The following is a 26240-nucleotide window of genomic DNA, read 5'->3' as shown; positions in this document are numbered from 1 at the left end:
GTTAATTATCAAGTTATTACCTATGTGTTGTTTATGATCTTGCATGCTCTCCGTTATTAGTAGAGGCTCTGGCCAAGTTTTTGCTCTTAACTCCAAGAGGGAGTATTTATGCTCGATAGTGGGTTCATGCCTCCATTAAATCTGGGACAGATGACGTAAAGTTCTAAGGTTGTGGATGTGTCGTTGCCACTAGGGATAAAACATTGATGCTATGTCTAAGGATGTAGTTATTGATTACATTACGCACCATACTTAATGCAATTGTCCGTTGTTTTGCAACTTAATACTGGAAGGGGTTCGGATGATAACCTCGAAGGTGGACTTTTTAGGCATAGATGCATGTCGGATAGCGGTCTATGTACTTTATCGTCATGCCCAATTAAATCTCACTATATTTATCATATCATGTATGTGCATTGTTATGCCCTCTCTATTTGTCAATTGCCCGACTGTAATTTGTTCACCCAACATGCTATCTTATGGGAGAGACACCTCTAGTGAACTGTGGACCCCGGTCCTATTCTTTACATCTGAAATACAATCTACTGCAATTGTTCTTTACTGTTTTCTGCAAACAATCATCATCCACACTATACATCTAATCCTTTGTTACAGCAAGCCGGTGAGATTGACAACCTCACTCGTTTCGTTGGGGCAAAGTACTTTGGTTGTGTTGTGCAGGTTCCACGTTGGCGCCGAATCTCCGGTGTTGCGCCGCACTACATCCCGCCGCCATCAACCTTCAACGTGCTTCTTGGCTCCTCCTGGTTCGATAAACCTTGGTTTCTTTCTGAGGGAAAACTTGCTGCTGTGCGCATCATACCTTCCTCTTGGGGTTCCCAACGAACGTGTGAGTTACACGCCATCAGGCAGCTCACAAGATCGATACATGAAGGACAAGGGGGAGAAGACAACCATCTAGCAACTGCTATGGACCCATAGTCCAGGGATGAACTACTCACGCATCACTTCGGAGGCGGTCATGGCGATGTGGATGCCTCCCGAGATGGGTTTGGCGATGACGGCCTTGACGAAACTTTTCGTGGATGGAGGCTCAGGTATCCAGGGTTTTCCTGAGAAGATGTATAAATATGCGGAGAATTGAGGTCGGTTCACCGCCTGGTGGGCCCAGACCTACCCTAGGCGCGGGCTAGGTCCAAGCCGCGGCTAGGGGTGGTTTGGCCGACCTGTTGTGCTTCTTCGTCCCCCCTCTGGACTTCGTCTTCGTTTCGATAAAATATTGACTTCGGCTTTTGTTTCGTCCAATTCCGAGAATATTTTCTGTACAAGTTTTCTGAAATACAAAAACAGCAGAAAATAGGGAACTGACATTGTGACATCTTGTTAATAGTATGTCAGAAATCATAATGCAACGAAGTGTAAGAAAGCATATATGAATTGATGTAAAACAAGCATGAAGCATTAAAAATTATAGATACCACGTTTGAGACGTAACACGCTGCTATGACTGCCATGAATGCCCGAGGTGATGATGCTACGGCGAGTGGTGGCAGCCATGTGGATGCGCCGGCAACCAGCGGTGATGCTTGATCATTCTCCTCCTTGATGATGTGATGTTGATCCTCTTTTCGGTGTTGTGTTTCATGTATGATTGAGTACTTTGAATAGTATGTTTGCATGATTAATTTGCTACATTTGAAAATTATCAGATGATTTGTATAAACCCTGTGTTTCCGATTTTTATTTGTGGGCTAAAAAACCGTCGCATAGCCCAGATACGGCCCGCATATATAACAGCATATCCTGAATAAGTTGTTATGCGGGCCGCGTTTGGCACGTCTGTGTTGTGCGACGGTTTTTCAACCTGCAAAATACGTTTGAGGTGACCTGAATACACGCATTTGGGATTTGCGGTTTGAGGTATCTTCTAGAGATGCTCTAAGTGGTGTCTCTTTTAGACATATCTTGTATTGTGATTTTAGTATTATAATATATACACACCATTTTGATAGTCTGTTCTTCACATAGGCACAAATCACTTGTTTCAAAAAAAAAAAAAAAACGAGACCAACAGGGGAGGGACCCTGCGGCATTTTATTAAGAAAATCGCTTGTTTCAGAAAGATGGTGGTATCCTTGGTATCGATAATTAAACTAGCAAGTACGAGTGAGTTTAATTCGATGCTTAAAGTTACAAAGTTAACTAGATGAACATGCGAGCTTCGCCTCGCCGCCTGCATTTCGTTCAGGCACATCGTGGCTATCACCGTAGAGTTGTGAAAAAAAAGTAAAGCCTATAAAAATTCTAACATCTAGACAATCTTAATACAAACTCCTCAATAAACTTAGTTATACTGCTGAAAGGTAGTGTGTCACAGTGTGCGCAATTAATTTAGAGTTATTTGCACTCCTCAAATCCAATGTTCTCTTGCTTTTTTTTTCCTTGAGGCCAGCCACTGCTTACATAATGGAAAGTTGTCGGTTCAGCTAAATTAAATACACTTGCGACATAAAATATTTATGAGATTTCTATTTTTGTGCCACTATTGATTGAAACCATTTTCTGTGCGAGTTGTGAGCGACTTTAATGTATGCTTGCTTAGTCCGGAAAGACACATTTAAAACTTCACTATTATACTCGTCTGGAAAAAGAATTACTTCCTCCATTTCTATGGTCAAGGCGTAAAAAATTTGGCTCTAGAATTAAGGAGAGGCATGCACAGATGTTTGTTTAATTCCAAACTTGCCCCTAATTAATCTCTTCTTGAACTCCTCAGGTAACCGCACCGCGCTGGGCATTAACCACTCCACGATTTGGCAGGGGTAATTAGGGAAGTTACCATCGAACACGCACCCTGCGCCTTCCTTTTAGGTGAAAAACTGAAAAAAAATATATACGCCTTTCTTATAGAAAACGGAGGGAGTATGTTATATGGATCTGAAAAAAGAGTTGTATGAACAGTTTGAAAGATATGTTGAGAGGAAGCTTGATATAAGAGATCATTTTAAATTCGTCTCAGACCATTTCTATAATTATGCAGATATGATCATTTTGGCATATTCAGCACATGCACACCACGAAATCGGCCCCCAGGCAGACCAAATAATTTTTCCATCATTCTCCAGAAGTACAGCTCCCCGAGACCCACTGCTACCCTTATTTAGTTTTGACTATCCCGGGCTAGGTTTCTTCCACACGTCTAGTGATTACTTTGATTGTTTCGGTCACCTCCAGTGTAGCAACAATTTTTTTTCCTCTGGCATCAATGCTGGAGCATAGCCGGTCAGGTTCTCTAGGATTGGATATAAATTGCCAATTGATCAAATTTGCACTTTCCCCGAAAATCGAATTGTCGTCCCGTAAATTCCATGTCCTCCACAAGAATAACAGAAGTTTCGACCTCATGTCTCAGTAACACAGGTGCCCAATTTGTTCCAGAGTAGCATAGCTTCTTTTCGTGAGGCAGTTCCCAAGTTTCTTTCAAACAAAGGTGCATAGCTGTGCCTTCAGGATTTGGAAGACTGGAAGAGATGACCACCTTCTTACCTTATTTGGATTCAACCTTCAGGATTTTCTCCAGCATCCAACATCTTGCTCAAATACTTCATATCCACAAACCTGAAAGTATAAAGAACATCACATATCAAGTGAAACACTTTCAGCAAATGATTACTTGAAACTATACAATATAAAATTCCAATTAAGAATAAGTAGTCTTGAAAACTGTACATAACTAACATGATCTTGGAACAAAGCAAATGAAATTTCCAGTAGTTAAGAGTAGAGCAGCAGAATCTTACTATATAGCAGAACCATTGATTCATAAATATGAAAACTGTAGATAACTAAATGATCTCTGACATTAAGTGCTTGTGAAATAGTTACGCAAATTTTACATACCTATATGAGGCTACAGTCCGCGAAGTGAATAAAAATCGAGAGAAGACTATCAGCGAGCAAATGCCCTGATATCCCAGCTCGGTGCTTTAGAACTGAATGCTTGCTTTGCGTTGGTCCCTTTGTGCCCAGGGGCACCTTCACTATTGGGATGCTCCAGTACAACAATGCAAAAGTAACTCATCTAATTTTCTTCTATATGAATGCCATCTTCTTTACTATATGTCCACCATCAAACACTTGATCCAACAACTACCTTAGAACTGATGACTTACTTTGTATTGGTAACTTTGTCCCCAGGGGCGCCTCACTGTTGGTTGGGAGGCTCCAGTACAACAATGAACATAATGTATTTAACCTAATATTCGTCAACCTGATGAGAATCATGTCAATCTATTGATTTTTTTTGAAAAATATTCTCCTTCAGTGTTCCTTCAACACAACGGTACATTTTGCATGAGTATAAAATAACAGTGTCTTTCTTTCGAACAAATGAAATGAATAGGCAGTAATTTATTTTTATAAGCAACAATTATTAGCCCTTGTTCAACACAAGTATTACTAAACTAACCATAAAAAGATTTTACCACCTCCAGATTTTATCCTAAGTACAGAGGATGACTCCGAGTACAGAATGATCTTAGTGAAGAAAAAGACACGAAACTTACAAAAAATCTTACTCTGTATCTGATGAATCTGATATGCTAAGTTGATGATATTTTTTCATACAAATGAAATCAACGGTTGGCAATTGAGTCTTAAATTTTCTTGAAACAACAGTATGTTATTTGTTTCTTGCTTACCCTCGCAGTATATAAGTAAGACTTCAATACAATATATTTAAGGAGCAGATGTAGCATGACAAACTGGTATAATATATCAAGGTTTCAGATATATGAGTATAGACGGACAGGCGTGCTTCGCCGCGCCGCCTGCCCCGTGTTGTTGCACTGCCTAGCTTGTGTGGTGCACCAGCGGGCTTTCTGATTTGAAGTGCACCATGCCTAGCTTGTAGCCTTGTAGTAACCAAAGAATCAACATCATTGGAATAGGTGGTTATGGACAGCTAAATTTGTGAAAAAACAGTACTATTCTTCTAATAGAGCCTAAACAATAGCTAGAGCTCAAAATTGTCAATAAAATAAAGTCACTTGCGCAATTAGAAGAATTTAGGCTCCGAATCTTAGTTACCACTAAATTTAGGCCTTTTTTTAGAGTTTCCTCTAAACAGTCAGTATCTTCGTGGATACAGTTCCAATCTAAATTTATGTGGTAAGACAATGATATACAGTTACAGAGCGAAGATGGCGGCAAAATAGCCCTTGAGCTGGAGTCCTGGACCATCTATACTCAAGTATCTTTGACTGATTAAATTAAGAGTATCACATTTACCTCTAAGGGTTTATCGTCTGTAAGATAGGAGTTGTTTACGAACATCTCACACATAATCTCTAATGAAAGGTTAGAAGGTGACATACATACCTGGGAAAATTTACACTTCACATATACAGAGAAACAATAGTGGAGACTGAAAATATAGAGTGACTATTCCATAGCTGCATAAAGCTTGAGCCATCCGTGAACTCTATAAAAGACTCATATGGGAAACCTTCTTGTTTCTATTCACATCTAGAAAAGATTTGTCAAGAGATAAGGAGAAGCATGAACCCTACTAATGCCACCTCTTCACAATAACCTCCTAAATTTAGAATCAAGCATATGATAGTTGAGAGGCACTTGTGCTTCATGGATACAAAGGACTTCCTATAAATTTCAATTTCAGATAATTCTAACAGAATAAAATGACATCAAAGAAGATTAATGTTCATTGCTTTATTTTAAGACAAATCCAAAACTGAGAGCAAACGGCTGTATACAAGTGGTATATCAAGCATTCTCAGGAAACAAAGAATTAAAAAGAATGCATACACGGAAACACAAAAAACCAGCAAAGAAATTTTGCACTGCTTGATTGACATCTCCTAAGTGCCACTGAAATCATAATAGCAAACACGACGGTTCCTCAAACTGAAAAGAGAATATACTTGCAGCCTTGCATGCAACATAATGAAAACCTACATACATGACCTTGTGGTTTGAAGCTTGGAAGACGATAATACCAAAGTCACCATGCGCCTTCCTAAACCTCAAAGTAAATGATGTTGGATACGAATGTAAGAGGTAGCAAAAAAGTGACATTCAATTCAGCAAAAGAAACTGTTAATACCAAACAGCAACACGTACCAAACAGTACAGCAAGAAACCAAAATGCAGTAGATCGAGGAGCCAGTCGAACTTCGCATGCCTCGCCACCTACACTATGCTCTGCTACATCATGACATTAGGCTATTTTGTAAACAGATTGACCACCTTTCTCATTAGCATATAGAATAGCATAAAAGGCAAGTTTGTATCCCCACTCTCCCGGAACACACACAAATGGCATTAGGCTATTTCGTAAACAGATTAACAACCTTCCCATTCAGAACATACAATATTGTTCATAGATCATAACTTCGAGGTGTGAATAGTCATGCTTACAGGCCTGATTGTTTGTATCTCTTGCAAGTACTAAGCTAAAATGCTTTCTCAGCAAAGCCAGTGCAACACCAGAAGTAATTTTTGAAGGTTTGAAAATACAGCTCCCATGGCAGAAATAAGGATCCACCTATTAGAAGAATTTGCTTTCAACAACAAAACCTTCAAACCTACTTTCCCAATGAAATTGTCCAACCTCTATGTGCCTTTGAATTCAAATGCAAGTTGTCTCCGAAAATCTGGAACGTTTGGTGAGAGGAAAATTCCCTCTATTTACTTTAGTGTCAGTGAAGGCACAGAGGTATGTAAGCAAACCATATGGGGTGAGATCTGAGCGACCACCACGAGCACGCTTGTCAGGGTAACACCCTCGATATCTGCCGGTGGCTACTCCCACGCCGCTGGAAGGCTCCGCACTACCACAAATACACGAACCTGCACACCCAAATGCAGATAGAAATCACACAAATAAAGTGCCAATAATTTCTTCAACACAAAGTATTGCTAATTTGAAAGCACCAAACAAAGACAAAGGTAATCAACTATATACATATACTTGTGATTTTGATACTTTGTTTTGCAAACAAAAAAGAGGTAAAAGTCAGTTCAGGAACCTGCTCAAATGCTTCAATATACTGCAAAGAGGCCTGGTGCATGCTAGGTGATTAGCAAGCATCATGGGGCCTAATTGATAGAAAAACAATGCAAATATGGTTAACAGTCACAATAGTAATTCCGGATGTACCAACCATGGCATGAATGGGTAGAGGAATAGAGTGTTTTGTTCAAGAAAGCGGTGCAGGGAGATGTTACGCATGAGCTCACCATTCACCAACAGTGGAAATCACCATGACACCATGCATTGAGAGGAGAAAAGGCAGCTGCAGTCAGGCCTGACCTGTGAGCACCTAGCAGCATTCTTGCGTCCTCGGTTCGCTGCCGCATAGAGAAGCAGCATCACCCTCTTCCTCTTGACATCGTCATTGTCGTCGTCGGATCCTCTGTCTCTTGGCTGTGGCGGCGCACCTCCTATGTCGAGATTGGGAGGACGGTGGTCGCCGAGTCCTATTACTCACCATGGCCTCGCCTTACAGGTTGAGGCCATGGGAGGGCTGCAGCCTGCAGGTCTTGCACCGCAGTCACCACTTGCGCGCTGCCCTGCTCGATTCCTGACACCCAGCCGTGACGCCGTTGACCCTTTGTTCCTCGATGGCCTTCACGGCAAGATATGCGCCGGCTCACCCACCCTCCCTGCTTTTCTCCTAGGCATCCCCTCGCTTGCCCATCCTCCTTCACTCGAGGACCCTGGATAGGGATGGGGAGGTGCGGCCACCGGCCACAGCTGGGCGGATGGCGGCAGGAAACCCTAGGGTTCAGCCCACACCCGAAGAACAGCCTCTCCGACCCACGGCAAGAGGCAGAAACAGAAGGAGCAGCCGGCAGCGAGGGAAGAGCAGGCGGCGGCGAGGGAAGAGACGCCGGCAGCAACGATCGCCTCCAAAGATCCAACCCAAAGCAGCTCCCACCGGTCAAACCACTGAGAAAAATAGACAAGCTCGCAAGCAACCCAGGCTGAAACGGGAGCCCACGCACCGACAATGGCCCACCCGACGCGCACGCACCGTCCAAACGCTGAGAGCCCAGGGAAAGCAACAGCCTTAATTCTTTTAGTTAATGTGGATATGCAAAATGATGACGGCGACGTCAGATGGCAGTCGTTCTGCTCATCGGTGTGGGCGTGTGGCCTGATCCCTTGTCGGGTCAGTTACATGCTTTCTCGACGTGATTCAGGCTAGCTTAATTCTTCAGCTAATTCCTCTAACAAAAAGCAACCTTTCATACTGCAAGCATATAGATCATTTCGGAATGGGATCGATATACATCCCATATACTTGATAAAATAAAGACTGGGAATAATTAAGGCACCTACAAAAGTAATGGGTCAGCTTATGAACTGGTCATCGTGCACAACTTCAAGTGTCGGTTGCCTTCCTGAATCGTAAAATGCCTGGGTCGTAACTATGGCAGCTAGAGGGGAGGAGTCCAAGAACACACATGATTCTCTGTTGAAGTTTGTATAGTATCATTTGTTTCTCGAAATAGGCGCTTTATAAATAAAGCCACACACTGCCAAACCGATACAAGGTAGTGAGGGAGACCTCTTACAAAGCAGATTAAAGATAAAAACAGAGAACATAAAGTAGACACCACACCCTCTAAGGTACAACCGACACTACAAACTAAAGATGCACCCCGCCTCCTTGTGAAACCACCAGACATTGTCGTCTCGTACCCACCAAGTTGTTTGCCGGGAAGGGCCGCCTGCCCTCCCGCTCCGGGCCGTGGAGCGCCGATCCTGCCCGCAGACAACAAGTACCAGGAACTAAGAACCCAATGACACATGTAAAAGATAGGAAGCCGCCAAGTCCACCCTACGCCGGGATCGAAGCACCGAGAGAGTATCTGAGCATGCCCGCCGATGACAACGAGAACCGCCCACGGGAATCCAGGCTCCACGACGACGTCCCCAAGAGGGTGACGACACAAGGTGCCGCCGCCGAGACCGAGAACGGTCAGAGGTTTTCACCCGGAGCTCAAGCACAGGGGAGCGACCACAACGGTGCCCCCAAGAGGGACACGGCACCCGCTGGCGCCATCACCGTTGGCACCAAAGCGCTGGGATTTCGCCCGAAATCGACTCCCGCTGCACGAAGGACCAATGTGCAGCCCGCCGTCATCAAACAGAGCCTCCGAGACAAGATCTGGGAGCCGCCACTACCGAAGCACCACCGACGCCAGGAATCCCCACCGCCCACTCCACGCCATCCCCATGTCCTAGGAGAGAAGCCACCACCACCGCAACGTCGCCCGCTATAGAGCCAACCGTGCAGCTTCCAGGGCCGCCGCCCCGGCATCCACGCTCAACCCATCAGCCGGCAGCCACCACCATACAGAGCAGCGGCAGGGGCAAGGGGCGTGAGAGGTCGAAACGAAGATTGAGCGGACACCGATCTGGCGCGCGGTGGCTGCCCACCGAAGGCCCACCTGGCCCCGGAATGGTCGCGGCCAACGTACGCAGTGAGGCCCGCTAGGCCCAGATCGAGCCTAGATCTCGCCCGCCTGGCCCTGATCAGGCCCAGATCTCGCTGGCGCCGCCCACCTGCCGCGTTGCGCCGCCAGTGGTAGCCGCCGTCGTCCCTAGCCAGATCCTCGCGTCTCCGCCGCCGCAGTTGTACCGCAGACCCCCGTTGCTAGAGATGGGGACGAGCCCGCGCCGCCCGAGACCAGCCGCCGCCGCAGCAGCCGCACGCCGCCCCGAGCACGCCGACACCACCACGAGGCCACCACGCCGCCGGAGGACCGACCGCGCTGCCGCACCCCTCACCAAGTACGACGCCCTCGACGGCCGCCGCGGCCCGCGTCGTTTCTCCGTGCGAGGGGGAAGGAGGGCCCCGCTGCCGCCAGCGCCCAGGCTTTGCCCGGCGACGCCGTCTGGCGGCGGCGAGGAGGGGGAGGAGGAGAGGTAAGGGGCGGAGAAGGAGGCAGCTAGGGTTCCCTCCCCGTCGCCCACGGGAGCGACGAGGGAGGGCACGCAAATAGACCTATAGTATCATTTGTTAGATCCGAAGTAGTCATTTCTTATTTAAGTTTGGTGCCGCATGCGTGAAGAAGTTTCAGTTTCTATAATTCTATGCCACTGAACTCCATCTTCTCATGTTGCTATCAGGTCAGGTGTGCTTTCACCTCACCACCAGAAATTCCAGTGCCCACGTTGTGGCAACGGAATCGTATGGACGGCCGATTGGTTTCGACGGCGAACCGTACCTGTGGCGCCGCGGCGTCGGCTCTTCGCTGACTCGGGCACGCGCGCAGTTCTGCTCCGCCCACCGCCGTCGTGCTGTCGCTTAGGAGAGGGAAGGGGCAGGAGGAGACGGGAGCTCATGCCGCAGAATTTGGCTCGACCGATATTGGGTTACATTGTTCTTCATACTATTGCGGCCATTTTCCCGGTCTCCACACGGCCTGTCTTGCTCTGTCTAACGGGATTTCACATTTCAGGCGTCCAATAGTGCAGCAACGTCCACGTACTGTCGGCCCAATAACGTTTGCTAGTGCTTTTTTAATACTATTTATTTTCTTCTATCTACTCTTTCTTAATATTTGCATTTCTAGTTTTTTAATTTTCATTATTTTTAACTTTCTTATGTTCTTAATTTTTTTTTCTTTTTTCCTAGTTTCGCAGTCCTTGCAAGTTTTTATATTGAATATTCTTTTTTGCTATTATCCTATTCTCATATGAGCATGCAAATATGCATGAACTATAGTAATTTCTTCTAATGTGGATTAACATTTTCAAATATTCATGAGTTCAGAAGTGCTCTAACTGAGAACAAATGTGACATCGTGGTTACATCTTGTTCGACGGTTAATGGATATTCGGCTTACTAATGATCACGATTCATTTGTATGGAACATCATTTGTTTTTTATGAAGTGTTGTTTTTTAACTTCAAGTTCTATAATGCAAAGAAGCCGAACTCAGCAGGGCAAAATTTGTTTCACCATTCACAATCTCATTGGTCACTTTCTTTGAATAAAGAAAACACCAACGCAAGACAACATCATTTGAACATCCATTAGTGTGTGTTTTTTTAAACACGAGTACATTTTGATTTGATTGTTTCTAGTGTCATTCCTTTTTTTTTCATTACTTTTTATTTTAGCATTTTTTTTTCTGTTATGTAAGTTGTTTTAAATACAAATTTTGTTTTTATTCTCCTTTTATTTTTTATTCAGTCCTTTAACATTCTATTATGTCATTTCTAGTTTTTTTTATGTAGAAATTACTTGTTTAGTTTATCAATTTTTTTATTTTTATTGAGTATCTTACATAATGATATAAAAAAACTTCTGACATTTAAGAGAAACATTCCATATGAATTCATGACATTTCTTTTTCGATACACAAACATTTGTCTTAAGAAAAAAATGTTGATTGATTCATTATTGTTCCCTTGTCTTTTTCCTATTTTTTTGAAAATATAATAATAGTTTTAACAAACATTTCTATTATATAGTTATGCTTTTGTCTAATTTGTATTCCAAATTTATTGATATAATGAATAAACAATTACTGTTATGTGTTATATATCTAGAAATGGTCGATTTTATACTCATAGTTCAAGTGACATAAACTTTTTCAATTTATAATTATGGGCCAAGTAATAGAAACTTAGTTGCTGAATGTAGACATTGCCAATTTTCTAAGAGAACCTCCACCTGGCAGAGACAGAGATCCTTGCTTTGTGGTTGGTGAGGGCCTTTATGAATTATTCCAAATGATATTTTTTTCATATGTGTTTGATTAAAACAAATAAGTATGTGGATCCCACACCCCCTAGTAAACTGTGATTATTTACTAAATTCAAATAAAATAATCCAATTTTGTGAAACATTTAAGAACATTTTTATAATTAATTGAAACCATATGAACTCTTACCGTAATTCAAATGTCTGTAAAATCAGTGAAACGTTTCTGAAGTTTATTAAAACATATTTGGAGTAAGTAAATTTTGTGCGAATTTTTATTATTTTTATTGGAATATCACGAATTATATTGCTATAACGTTGTGAAAGAATGAATTTTTTCGGTACCTACAACAAAATATTTTTGGAAGTGATTAAAATATGATTGGAATAAATGAAACTTCTATGATATCACCATGACATATTTATGGTATTTATTTAAATAATTAATTAAATAAACATGATATAATTTATGAATATATTTATAATCTATTTGAAACAACTAAATTTCATTTAAATACTGAATTTTTATATAAAAATAAATCTAAAATTCCACATAATTGAGTTTTAATCAAATGCCTTATAAGATTCGAAACTATTTTCAGAACTATTGTGAGTATTATTTTAGAAATTATTGTTCCAAGATAAATAAATAAAATGTTGGTAGGGCCCATGAGATATGTTTCAATATACTTGGAAAATATGATAAAGCAATAAAACATACGTACAAGAGAATACATGTGGATGTATTGGAGATTTGGAGCTACCTGTTGTTAGAGCATCTTCACCGGTGGCCCCGATAGCATTTTGGGGGTCGGGGTCGAAAACGGGCTCGCACCGGCGCGCCCCATGCGGCGCCGGCCAATTTTGGAATGACTTCACAATCTTTAGAATGGATCCCTATTTCAATGATGAATGTATGTGTTGTCCAAATCCAAAGTTAAATTTGACTTGACATTATAGTTTCCATACATTACACAATACTTTATTTCCAATAAGCTTTCCCTAGCATACATTGTATTGTAAGGTACATAGACTTAACTCTAAACATGATTCCTCTCTAGCATTCATTTATTTATACACTTACAACAGACGTCAGCCACTCAACGTCTCTAGGCTCTGCTCTCTACAATAAATTATGACTTTAAGCATTTTTCACACTTGCTGAATATGAAATAAATTGAGATAGAGGCAATCGATTCGCAAAAGTGGCGTGCATGTGTAGATAAACGTCTAGTTTTCCTGGAGGTTGCATGTGGCGTGCAGCACCATCGTCTCGATCGTGATCCCCGGGCCGAACGCCATCATCACCCCCCATTCGGCCGCCTCCTCTCCCCTCGCCATGCGCCGGCGCAGCTCATCGAGCACGAAGATCACCGTCGCGCCACTCATGTTACCAAACTCACTCAGCACTCGTCGGCTCGCCGCCAGCTTCCCGTCGTCCAGCGCGAGCAGTTCCTCGACGTTATCCAAGATCACACGTCCCCCAGGATGGATCGCCCAGAACAGTTCATTCCACGTAGCATCGACACCAAGAAGCTCGAAGGTGTCGATCAGACAGCGCTCGATGTTGTTTTTCAGTAACTTCGGCACTCGGGTGGAGAGGTGGAAGTCGAGGCCGCCTTTCATGAGCTGCATGCTGATGTCGCCCTCGGTCTTCGGTATCGTCGTCTGCGTGGCGAACACCATCTCGAACAGCGGGCGCTCGACGGTGCCGACCACGACGGGGTCGGCACCGACGATGGCCGCGCTCGCGCCGTCGCCGAAAATTCCCTGGCCGAGGATGGTGTCCAGGCGGTCCTCCAGGGGGCCGTAGAACGCCATGAGGGTGATCTCTGAGCAGGCCACGAGGACGCGCGCGCCGCGGTTGTTCTCGGCGAGCTCCTTGGCGAGCTGCAGCGCCCTGCCGCCGCCGGAGCAGCCGTTGAGGCTGAGTATGGTGCGGGACACGGTAGGGCGGAGGCCGAGGAGCGACGCCAGGCGGAGGTCGGCGCTTGGTGCCTTGCCACCGGAGTAGGTGCTGAAGACGAGGTGGGTTATGTCGGACGCCGGGTGCCCCCACTCGGCGATGGCCTTCGCCGCGGCGGACGCGGCGAGCGCGGGTACCGCGGCGGAGGCAATTTCTATGCGCGCGTCGAGGGTCGCCAACGTGCGGTCGCTGAAGTCCGGGTGCGCGGCGAGGAGCTCCTCGTCGAGGTGCAAGTAGCGCTTCTCGATCCCTGATTTTTTACCTGTAAATTTTACTATAGTTAGCTCCCAACAAAAATGGATGCGTCGAGGCGTACGTGCGTGCATGCATGAGCTTACAAATTCTCTTGAGTTTGTCCTTGAGGTCGGCGTGGTGCTCGCTCTTGGTAACGCGGAAGTAGTAGTCGGCGTAATCGCCCTGCAGCATGGTGGTCTCCGGATTCGCCGTGCCAATGGCGAGGACGGCCGCCGGGCCGTCCGCACGCTGAGCGCGCCGGATCTGGTGGACGGTGGCCATGTACGTACGTCGACCGCTGGGAACTGCGCAGGGCGTAGCTAGCTAGCTTGTTACACTCTCGAGTCTTGTATTTTTTATCCTGCACGATCTGCCCCGCCCAAGTCTTATATTAACGCGACTAGCTAGACTATTCTTCTTCACAAAAAGGAGATTTTATTGACTCAAACTTTGAATCAAGTGGATACAAATGAAAAGAGTTTATACCTCGAATCTGAAATTCTGAGTAACACATATTCAACAAGCTACCGGTTGAGTCCGACTCATACGGTCGGAGAGACAGAGAGGAAGATCCAACAAGCAATCTAGGGTTTCGCCCCTCCCCCTCTCCGTTGTCAGGTTCGCCCCGTGTTTGGTGGGTTTGGAGTCTTGGAGGTGCAACAGCCACGGCCACGGCCCAGCCCTCGCCGACAGGAGGGTTTTCTATTCTTATAAAGGTATATAATTTCCAGTGTTTTGTTCTCAATGGTGAGGTGGCGGCGACATCTAGAAGTCAGATAAAGTCCAGCTTGCCCTATCCCACTCCGGCGGTGTGCATAGCACTAGCAGTGGACATGTTGAGTTGTCTTCCCGGTGAATCTCCTAGAATCTAGTCGGTGTTCATGTCAGATGGTTGCACGTGTGACTTTTTTGATTTATGGTTCTTTTCTTTGATGATGGTTACTGTTGTACTGTAAGGGATTTTTGGGCTAACATGATGACTTTCCGTCTACTACAATAAGTTCTACCATGACAAACTTTGCACTGCTACAGTAGGGGAGAGGTGAGGATGGCTGCGTGACTTTGGTTCTATCTACTGCTTGTAATTTTCACTACGTGATCCAATCCAAGCACCTATTTTGTAATTTTATTACTTTTAGGTTTTTTAAACTGCTCTTGATGATTATTAATTGATGATTATCAATAGGCCGTATATTACAAAAAGAATTAATATAAAAGAAGGGAAAGAGATAGCATCCATTACGCGACCTAAAAAAAAGCACAACTGATAACCCTCAAGTGCAGGGGATCACCGCAGTATAATTCGATAAGTATTTGAGTGTCGAACCCACGAGGAGCTGAAGATAAACTATCTATTCTCTAAAGCCCTATAACCCACTTATATGGCCTTCTAAGCTAGGAGATATATGGTGTGTGTGAAGAGGTTTTTACTATGAAACTATATGTGCTGCAATTAAAATGCAATGAGTAAACCTAATGCAAGAAAAGTGAAGTGGAGTAAAGTAAAATGAGATGAAGTGAAGTAAAGTGGAGTAAGTTTTCAGCCAAATGTCTATTTTATTTGTGTGGTTATCACAATTAGTGAAGCTCATTATAGTTTTTAATGTTTCTTCTAGAGAGGAACCATAGATAGGTGCATCCATGGATATGAGCAAGTACACCTCTAGTGATTGATCCCAAGGCCAGTTAAGAGCAAACAAGGGAATTATTAAAACGTAAAGTCCAACCACCACTGTAAGATTAAAGGTCCCCATAGTTATACCCCGTTTGATTAATCATGATTAATATAACATGCATCTAAGAATTAGGACAAGGTTTCTGTCAACTCCCGTTGTCCCTCTTCCTATCAACATGCAACAGTGGCAACCTTGTGCATCCCCCAACATATGTGTGCACTCATATATCAGTACAAAAAATCATCATACAAGATAAAAAAAAATACTTGTATGCAACCAATAACAACTATATAACAATTCCCATAGACAATTCACTACTCAAACATCAACATAGAGATACAATAGATCATGGGAAAACAATATATTGCATCATAAATCATGTTTGCCAAAAGATTAAAGAGGGGGATGATGAAGAGTTGATGTATATGTTGATGAAGATGGTGCTTATGCCCTCACCGGAGGGTGGGGGGTGGAGTCCACCGGAGGCGATTCCGCCAGCGTTTCCCCCGTCCAATCTCGGCCTGCTGACTTTCTATTTATGTATTTTTATCTCCGCCGCCGTAGCCTCGAAGAAACCCTCAGGGGTTGTATATATAGTGGTTTTTAGGTCAAAAAAGTCGGTTGGCGTTGGATTGAAGCGAAACGGACGTCCGAGATGAAAACGACCCCAGGTGGCGTGCCCAAAGGGGGAGGGCACGCCACCTGCCCTAGTATGTAGCTCTTTGATCTCATGGTGTCCCACTTTAGCTTATTTTGTTTTTCTCGAAAATTCCGAACCGTGGTCCCTGACCTTGCCTTTTTTCGAGTCTCGTAACTCCTGAAAAATCAAAAACACTAAAAAGTGGCGTTTCCTGCCAAACAGAATTAGAATCGCAGGAGGGAGGATTATTTAGAAAATCCCCTAAAACATCATAAAATATGAAAATAACATTATATAAGATGCAAATATGTGGTAATATGTTGCAATAAAGTGCAAAGTTCATGCATGCATCAACATCAAACGTCGGGTACCTATCCGAGAACCTATGCATGTATCCATGCATGATAAACACGTGTAAGCCTTCAAGTGTTGTAATTTTTTCCAACGAATCTACCTCGTCCAAGTCTTATAAGCAAGGATAATATTATAATTTTTTCAATTGCTAGCTATTGCGGATACAAGGGGTGGACAGGGTCCGAGATTTTCACATTTTTTTCGATGAAGGGAATATATTAATATCAAGAGATACCAATTACACCCAACCTCTGCAACAACGCAGCACCTTAATGGCACTACGGATGCACACATTCAAAAAAGGAAAAGAAAACTAAGAAACAAAAGTCCCGCTACAGTATCTCGGACCTAACAACAGCAATACATCCACCGCCAAGACAACACCTGAATTACAGACTCTCCAAAAACGACGCCTCGAAGAAGGGAACGGTGCTCAAACACCGTCGTCGCCCGATCAAAAATCTTAGGTTTTCACCCTGAAGATAGTCCCCGCTCTCAAAACAATGCATCCACCAAGGTCATTGCCAGGCACAACCAGTTAAGGCCAGACCTTAGGTTTTCACCCTGAAAGGTAGGACTCTGCCCTTCACCTGTGTTGTCACCCCCACTTTCATACCACTACTGTGAAGCCCGGAACACCAAGCAAGTCCCTCAACAGCGCGGAGACTTGAACCTCCCTTAGCTAGTCCTCCCCTCCGGCCTGTTGGAGATATGCCCAAGAGGCAATAATAAAAGTAGTTATTATATATCTTTATGTTTATGATAAATGTTTATATACCATGCTATAATTGTATTAACCGAAACATTGATACATGTGTGATATGTAAACAACAAAGAGTCCCTAGTATGCCTCTTAACTAGCTTGTTGATTAATGGATGATTAGTTTCATAATCATGAACATTGGATGTTATTAATAACAAGGTTATATCATTGTATGAATGATGTAATGGACACACCCAATTAAGCGTAGCATAAGATCTCGTCATTAAGTTATTTGCTATAAGCTTTCGATACATAGTTACCTAGTCCTTATGACCATGAGATCATGTAAATCACTTATACCGGAAAGGTACTTTGATTACACCAAACGCCACTGCGTAAATGGGTGGTTATAAAGGTGGGATTAAGTATCCGGAAAGTATGAGTTGAGGCATATGGATCAACAGTGGGATTTGTCCATCCCGATGACGGATAGATATACTCTGGGCCCTCTCGGTGGAATGTCGTCTAATGTCTTGCAAGCATATGAATAAGTTCATAAGAGACCACATACCATGGTACGAGTAAAGAGTACTTGTCGGAGACGAGGTTGAACAAGGTATAGAATGATACCGATGATCAAACCTCGGACAAGTAAAATATCGCGTGACAAAGGGAATTGGTATCGTATGTGAATGGTTCATTCGATCACTAAAGTCATCGTTGAATATGTGGGAGCTATTATGGATCTCCGGATCCCGCTATTAGTTATTGGTCGGAGAGAGTACTCAACCATGTCCACATAGTTCACGAACCGTAGGGTGACACACTTAAAGTTGGATGTTGAAATGGTAGAACTTGAATATGGAATGGAGTTCGAATATTTGTTCGGAGTCCCGGATGAGATCCCGGACATCACGAGGAGTTCCGGAATAGTCCGGAGAATAAGATTCATATATAGGATGTCATTTTATGTGATTTAAAATGATGCGGAAGGTTCTATGGAAGGTTCTAGAAAAGTCCGGAAGAAACCACCAAGGAAGGTGGAGTCCCGGAGGGACTCCACCTCCATGGCCGGCCAACCCTAGAGGGGGAGGAGTCCCAAGTGGACTCCCCCAAAGGGGGCTGGCCACCCTCCCACATGGAAGGGGGGAATCCCACCCCAAGTGGGATTCCCACCTTGGGTAGGTTTCCCTATCACATGGAAGGTTTTTGGTTCGGGTCTTATTCGGAGACTTGTAGTCCAACACTTGGGGCTTCCACCTATATAATGAGGGGCCAAGGGGAGGGGGATGGCCACCCCAAGACCACAAGCTGGCCGCACCCCCTAAGTGGCCGGCCACCCCCTCCCAAACCCTAGCCGCCCCCTTCTCCTCCATAGCTCCCGCGTGCTTTAGCGAAGCTCCGCCGGAGTTCTCCACCGCCACCGACACCACGCCGTCGTGCTGTCGGATTCAAGAGGAGCTACTACTTCCGCTGCCCGCTGGAACGGGAGGTGGACGTCGTCTTCATCAACAACCTAACGTGTGACCGAGTACGGAGGTGCTGCCCGTTCGTGGCACCGGTGATCAAGATCTTCTACGCGCTTTTGCAAGCGGCAAGTGAACGTCTACCGCAGCAACAAGATCCTCATCTTGTAGGCTTTGGAATCTCTTCAAGGGTGAGACTCGATAAACCCCTCGTTGCTACCGTCTTCTAGATTGCATCTTGGCTTGGATTGCGTGTTCGCGGTAGGAAATTTTTGTTTTCTATGCAACATTATCCTACAAGGTGGTATCGAGCCGTGTCTATGCATAGATGGTTGCACGAGTAGAACACAATGGTTTTGTGGGCGTTGATGCTCTTGTTATCTTTAGTTGAGTACTTTGCTTCTTTATGGCATAGTGGGATGAAGCGGCTCGGACTAACTTTACATGACCGCGTTCATGAGACTTGTTCCTCGTTCGACATGCAACTTGTATTACATAAGAGGCTTTGCGGGTGTCTGTCTCTCCTACTATAGTAAAGATTCAATTTACTCTTCTATTGACAACATTAGTATCAACGTTGTGGTTCATGTTCGTAGGTAGATTAGATTTCTATCGAAAACCCTAAACCACGTAAATTATGCAAACCAAATTAGAGACGTCTAACTTGTTTTTGCAGGGTTTGGTGATGTGATATGGCCATAATGTGATGATGAATATGTATGAGATGATCATTATTGTATTGTGGCAACCGGCAGGAGCCTTATGGTTGTCTTTAAATTTCATGTTGAGTAGTATTTCAAAGTAGTTGTAATAGTTGCTACATGGAGGACAATCATGAAGACGGCGCCATTGACCTTGACGCTACGCCGATGATGATGGAGATCATGCCCGAAGATGATGGAGATCATGTCCGTGCTTTGGAGATGAAGATCAAAGGCGCAAAGACAAAAGGGCCATATCATATCACATATGAACTGCATGTGATCGCGACGGTAGCATTATAAGATGATCCCTCACTAAAATCTCAAGATAATAAAGTGTTCATCCTTAGTAGCACCGTTGCCAAGACTTGTCGTTTCGAAGCATCTCGTGATGATCGGGTGTGATAGAATCAACAAGTGCATACAACGGGTGCAAGCCAGTTTTGCACATGCGGATACTAAGGTGGCATTGACGAGCCTAGCATGTACAGACATGGTCTCGGAACACGTGATACCGAAAGGTAGAGCATGAATCATATGATTGATATGATGAACACTTTGAGTGTTCGCCATTGAAATTACACCTTGTCTCGTGATGATCGGACTTAGTTGTGGTGGATTTAGTTCGTGTGATCACTAAGACAATGCGAGGGATATTGTTTTGAGTGGGAGTTCACCTAGATTTTTAATTATGTTGAATTAAAATTTGAACTCAATTTGTCATAAACTTAGTCTAAACTATTGCAAATATATGTTGTAGAGATGGCGTCCCCAATCAATTTTAACCAGTTCCTAGAGAAAGAAAAGGTTAAGAGCAACGGTAGCAACTTCACCGACTGGTTCCATCATGTGAGGATCTTCCTCTCTGGCGGAAATCTGCAATATGTGCTTGATGCACCGCTAGGTGACCCTCCCGCGAAACCGAAACCGATGAAGTAAAAGTTGTTTACGAGACTCGGAAAACTCGGTACTCTCAAGTTCAGTGTGCCATCCTGTGCAGTCTGGAATCCGATCTTCAAAAATGTTTTAAGCACCATGATCCTCATGAGTTGATGAATGAGCTGAAAGCTATATTTGAGACTCATGCGGCCGTGGAATGCTATGAAGCATCGAAACATTTCTTCAGCTGTATGATGGAAGAAGGCAGCTCCATTAGTGAGCACATGCTCGCCATGACCGGGCATGCGAAGAAACTCGGTGACTTGGGAATAGTGATTCCTAACAGATCGGGGATTAATCGTGTCCTTCAATCATCGCCACCAAGTTACAAGAACTTTGTGATGAACTACAATATGCAGAACATGAACAAGGAGTTACCTGAACTCTTTGGCATGCTAAAAGCTGCTGAGATTCAGATCAAGAAAGAGCACCAAGTGTTGATGGTCAACAAGACCACGAGTTTCAAGAAACAGGGCAAGTCTAAGGGAAAATTCAAGAAGGGTGGCAAGAAAGCTGCCACGCCTCCTATGAAACCTAAGAACGGTCCTAAGCCCGATGCTCGAGTGCTATTACTGCAAGGAGAAGGGACACTGGAACCGTAATTGCTCCAAGTATTTGGCGGATCTGAAGAGCGGCCTTGTCAAGAAGAAGAAAGAAGGTATATCTGATATACATGTTATAGATGTTTATCTCACTGGTTCACGTTCTAGTACCTGGGTATTTGATACTGGTTCGGTTGCTCATATTTGTAACTCGAAACAGGAACTAAAGAATAAACGAAGACTATCGAAAGATGAAGTGACGATGCGCGTTGGAAATGGATCCAAAGTCGATGTGATCGCTGTCGGCACACTTCCTCTACATCTACCTTCGGGATTAGTTTTAAGCCTAAATAATTGTTATTTTGTACCCGCGTTGAGCATGAACATTATATCTGGATCTTGTTTAATGCAAGACGGTTATTCATTCAAGTCTGAGAATAATGGTTGTTCTATTTTTATGAATAACTAGTAGAATGCCCGTGCTTCACCACGGCCCTTTAACGTAGTGTCAAATGCATAAACGTGTAAATAATGCATGCAAATATTAAAGTATATAAAATAAATATATAATACTTATTTAAAGATCCACTTCGCACAATTCATTTTGTAGAAGAGAAATCAGTGAATGCACTATTTATTAAAGCCATGGTCCGTTGACGCGTCTAAGGTATTCTCACACGATCTCAGGAACGTTGTCTTCAACTTCATTAGCCAGATACTTGAGTATGTGTATCAAAAAAAATTCCTTAGCTCGTAACCATCCTGCACAATTGGTATATCATGTTAACATGTAGTTTTCTTTCCACAAAAAATATAAGATTGTGAATATAGAGTACTCACGCTGCAAACTGGATGAACAAATTTTTTACCATCCCATGAAAGCATAAAACTAAATACTAAGTATCCAGACAATTTTCTGCAAATAAATGGAACATATCATTATCTTGGTCATTAGAATGACGATAAAATAAGCTGCTTGTAAAGATAACTGAGAAAAATCACCTGTCGGGGCTTGTTGGTATTGGGATATTGTGAGGATATTTACATGGCCAGAAATAAATATCGGAATTCCAGCCAGGTTGCGCTATCTCAAGAGCATCATTTAGATAGAATGAACACCTTTGTAATTTTAGTTGGTACCTCTCTTCTGATAGAGTTTCAGAACATGGGTCTAAAATACATACACGATACTCATATTTGTCGATGGTGAACAAGATGAAGTGGCCAAGAAATACGTGTGGCAAAAGAATCTGCAAGTGGTGAGCATTAAAACACATAAATCATGTTAATAATGGAAAAGAGACTAACTTACCATGTTGCATGATGATATATTATGGTCTATCCCATGCCAGCTATGAAAAAATGTTGCCAACTCCTTAATATCTGGCTTAACACGCCAAAGTGGATGTTTTCTACCATGGAGTATCGCCGACTGAAATTAAAAAAAGGTTTAGAATCATAACAGTGACAATAAATATGCGATTATAATAACTTACACAAAATCTTAAGTCCATGTTGTGCACGGGAGGCTCTATCAAAAATTGTATCACATCACATGCCACTATGCGCATAGCCATGTTGAAACAATCCTTGTCCATTGGCTGGTCCATCCTGAGTATGTCCTGAATTTGCTTTAGAGTTAATCCTAGTGGATAAGGTGTGGAGCTTCGCACCCATTCTTTTCTGCAAAATAATTGATAAGAATAATGATATGATAATAATATGTACCGACGCTTGATCAATATCTTATGAGGCTTACTTCAAACATGTTGCATCGTCAATGGACATGATGTATTTGCATATCTCGTCAACAAACTCATGTGGTTTGGTAGACAAGGTGCAAATAGGAAGCTGGATATTTTCTTTGGCTACATCTCCTTGGTGTTCTTTACCTAGACTTGGCAATTCCGTAATATCAGAGTCGGATCCATTTTCTTGATCTTTAGATTGATTATATATCGGACTGCCTCTTATTTTGTTTAGTTCCGAATCATGCAATATGGCAATTAATTTTCTTCGGAATGCTCTCATATCCTCCTACAAAGTAGTAAGAAACATTGATATTGTAAATTAATAATTTAAGATGCAAGATACTACTAACGGTCTCTAAACAAAAATAATACATGAGTGATGCAGTCAGAAAGCATATCGTCTGTCCAATATTTCATAAAGTTTAACATGAACAACCCGCACGATGCGCTACAAAATTAGCAAATGTTATAGTAGAATTCTATCTAGACCATAATTTTCACATTCGAAAGTTGAACAGATTCAACATACCCATCAGTCTGCAGTGGTTTTTCGATATGCTCTACTATTGGCCATGTCGTGACATCGAGATCGTGCCACTTTTCACCTTTGTCAAATCCCCTTCTTTGGGATGCAGTCTTTAAGTGCTTCTCAAGTCCTCGGAGCTGTTATATGAGGAAAAAAGATATTAGACACCGAGGAAAACGAAAAATGTCAAGAGGAGATCATAATCAAATAACTTACCATAAACGTGAGGTCAGTTCTACCCATTCCAGGACCAAGTGAGTCTAATACTTGTATCAAGCGTTTCTTCGCATTGATGACCGCTAAATACCAGTGGGTCTTACTGATATTTATCGGTAGGAAGATCTAAAATAAAATATTACATAAGTAGGTATACACATGTTAAAAATATAATAAATGAGATGCATAGGTAGGGATTTAGTTCTGACCATGTCATGCTTTAGATAAATATATGCCAGCTCTATGATATGACGATATATTTTTACGTCTTTCTTCAGCATATTGGAGACGTATGTTTTATCCATATATACCTTATCGCCAGCTCTGTTAAGCAGATGATCACATGCACGCATGCAATATATGTTGGCATTTATCACCTACAATTGAACACATAAAATACATTTAAATTAAAAATAGACAAAAATTGTGTAAATAGTGATTTCTTGTTGACTTACATCATCGGGCAGAAATCCGTCATCACATGTAAGACACTTTAAATGGTCATTAGATAGCGATGCATCACCGATCTCGACAAAGTTGGTATTTTTAGGTGCAGACATTATTGATTCAATGACGACAAAATCTTCCGCGGTGCAGACATAGTCTGGCAAGATATATAAGTGTGCCACATTAATTACATAAAAAGTTATATAGCAAAAAGGAAAGGGTGGAACTAAGTACCTTTTGGGATAATGTTTGTGTTTTCTTTTTTTGGTTTATTATGACATGACTCCTTTGGATTTGAAAGAGTCGGTGAGTCTAGGGTCCCTTCCATCAAGGTAACCTCGAGGCCTTTGGTGATGGCTTCTTTAACATCAACATCCATTTTTATACTGTCCATGACATGCAAAAACGAAATTAATTATAAAGATCTTTTTATCTAGGAACATGTGTTCAGAAAAATATAATCAAAATCACCTTGGTTGATTCGGTAAAACTCGTCTCTTCCACTAACATTGTATCTGAACCTATGTCGATAGGTTCATTCAAAGCATTTGTAGTATCTGTCTCAGTTTCGTCCATGATCTACAATAGTTAATACACATTGTAAGAGATGAATATTTGCGATCTGAAAAGAGTCAAAACATAATTGATTTGAGAAAATTTGTAGGCACGATCGCTTGTTATCCTGGAGCCCACCTGTTATTGAACAACAGAACATCATATAGACAAAGAAAATAAGCGAGGTTGCTTAACTACAGTACTGGATGGATTAAAAAAAAAGGAGAGAAAAGCATCTCGTAACGAGGCTATATACATGTTACATGTCTTGAACAAGGCAAAAGGGGAAAATGCCCTACATCACCCCACCGAGCAGGGGGGGAGAAGAAACTCCTTTTTAACTTTACCCGAACCAACCACAGCAACATAGAAAAGAGGCACCGGTACAGGGAGAAGCCCCTGTTCTTCCAAAAAAAGTAACAAGAAAGAGGAGATTTACAGATTCTATTGATGAACTCGAGCCCAGAACTCCGCTAGCTAGCACTGGTACAGGGAGAAGCCCCTGTTCTTCCACAGAGAGAAGCGGAGTCTGCATACGCGTCTCAGTCAACAGGGCAAACCGGCAAGAAAAAATAAATTAAAGAAGAGCCGGACAGGTATGTTGTCACTGCTCTATTTCTTCCTCACGTCTCCTTACCCTATCCCTTCCCTTCGTTCTGGCTTGCCCCGCCTCCTCCTTACTCACGCCGCCATGGCCATGCCTCCTGCCTCCTCTCACTCACGCCGCCACCTCCCGTCCTCAGCCCGCGCTCTCACAGCTTCCCACCCTCCGACGCCGAGCTAACCCGCCTCCCTCCAGCTCTATAACGGCCACCCGCCCACCGGCGCACGGTTCCGGCTACCGGCCGTCCCGCCCGTCGGCGCCGGGCCACCCCTCCATCGGCCAGATCTCACGGCCGCCCCTCCCTCCGGCGCTGAGCCAACCTGCCATCGGGCGCAAGGTTCCGGCTGCAGGCCGCCCCGCCTCCGGCGCCGAGCCACATCGCCATTGGCCGCAGGCGGCCCCTACTCCGCCGCGTTCGCGGCAGCTTCGTTCGGGCTCCCGCCGCGCGCCTGGACTGGCTTCGCTCCTCCTCACCTCCCGCCAGGCAATGGCGGGCGTCGTCGTTCCTCCAAAATAGCTGCTCCCGCACGTCTTGCAGGAGGATGGGGACACGACACCACGTGTGTCCACCCCAACCTGGACCGGCTCACCGTGGTGCATCCCCGCGGCTCTCTCCTTCTTGCCGCGGCTGCCATGGATCTCCTTCTGATTATCGGCGTTGCCGACTCGATTGTGTGCGGTGCACGCGTGGTAATCGATGCCGGTGGAGAGGGGAAGAGGGAATACCTTGATGCCGGTGGGCGATTGCTAGCTGCCTGGAGGATTCGTCGCTTGAGAGAAAAAGGTTCGTACAGAAACAGAGATATGTTTAGGCCTCGGGAGAAAAAATTGCAGGGTTGTTTGGATTTGTAATCCTATATAGCTAGGTTAGTTAGTTATTCCTGAAATCTGTTAGCAATTTTCGTTCGAATCAAATTCAAGCAAGTTTTTGTTTAAACGGAACTTTAGGACTCTAGGTGGGACATGCCTGTTCGGCTACACCTTAAAATTACTACTATAATCCACATGTAGAAATTTTCTTGGTTGAAGTCCTTCAGATTACGAAGCTAGAGATTTAGGCCATTTCTTGTTTTTATTGAACTTTCTTGGTGCGTCAAGTTTGTTGAGAAAATTATGTAGATGCATGTATGTATATGCATGCCAGTTTGTTGAGAGTAGGGCCAGTTTGTTAAGGGACTGATGTGTCTTTTACTGGTGAATGGAAGTCGTACTCCT

At 43.6% G+C, this 26240-nt stretch overlaps 1 protein-coding gene and 1 long non-coding RNA gene across 2 annotated transcripts; both read right to left on the bottom strand.

Moving 5' to 3' along the window:
• Window positions 1-6336: 6336 nt before the first annotated feature.
• On the bottom strand, window positions 6337-7503 carry LOC124700505. The gene is made up of 2 exons (XR_007001747.1): window positions 7011-7503; window positions 6337-6831 (listed from the first exon to the last, which is right to left on the bottom strand). It is a non-coding gene; the product is annotated as an uncharacterized LOC124700505 (long non-coding RNA).
• A 5432-nt stretch (window positions 7504-12935) lies between these two features.
• Window positions 12936-14187, bottom strand: LOC124700504 (bisdemethoxycurcumin synthase-like). Its single transcript, XM_047232627.1, has 3 exons — window positions 14010-14187; window positions 13557-13933; window positions 12936-13502 (listed from the first exon to the last, which is right to left on the bottom strand). Exons 1-3 carry the CDS (start codon window positions 14185-14187, stop codon window positions 12936-12938), a joined length of 1122 nt encoding a protein of 373 aa, XP_047088583.1.
• Window positions 14188-26240: the final 12053 nt, after the last annotated feature.

Source organism: Lolium rigidum, chromosome 3, assembly GCF_022539505.1.
Source record: "Lolium rigidum isolate FL_2022 chromosome 3, APGP_CSIRO_Lrig_0.1, whole genome shotgun sequence".
NCBI classification, from domain to species: domain Eukaryota; kingdom Viridiplantae; phylum Streptophyta; class Magnoliopsida; order Poales; family Poaceae; genus Lolium; species Lolium rigidum.
The sequence above is the reverse complement of the archived record's forward strand: the minus strand, read 5'-3'. Positions and strand labels throughout refer to the sequence as shown.

Bases quoted from the DNA above. Each gene is read 5' to 3' on its own strand.
- LOC124700504 (XM_047232627.1), bottom strand. From the start codon at position 14,187: ATGGCCACCGTCCACCAGATCCGGCGCGCTCAGCGTGCGGACGGCCCG. The intron at 13,934-14,009 runs GTAAGCTCATGC...TAAAATTTACAG, and splicing joins GGACAAACTCAAGAGAATTT to GTAAAAAATCAGGGATCGAG. The intron at 13,503-13,556 runs GTCCTCGTGGCC...GGCCCCCTGGAG, and splicing joins AGAACAACCGCGGCGCGCGC to GACCGCCTGGACACCATCCT.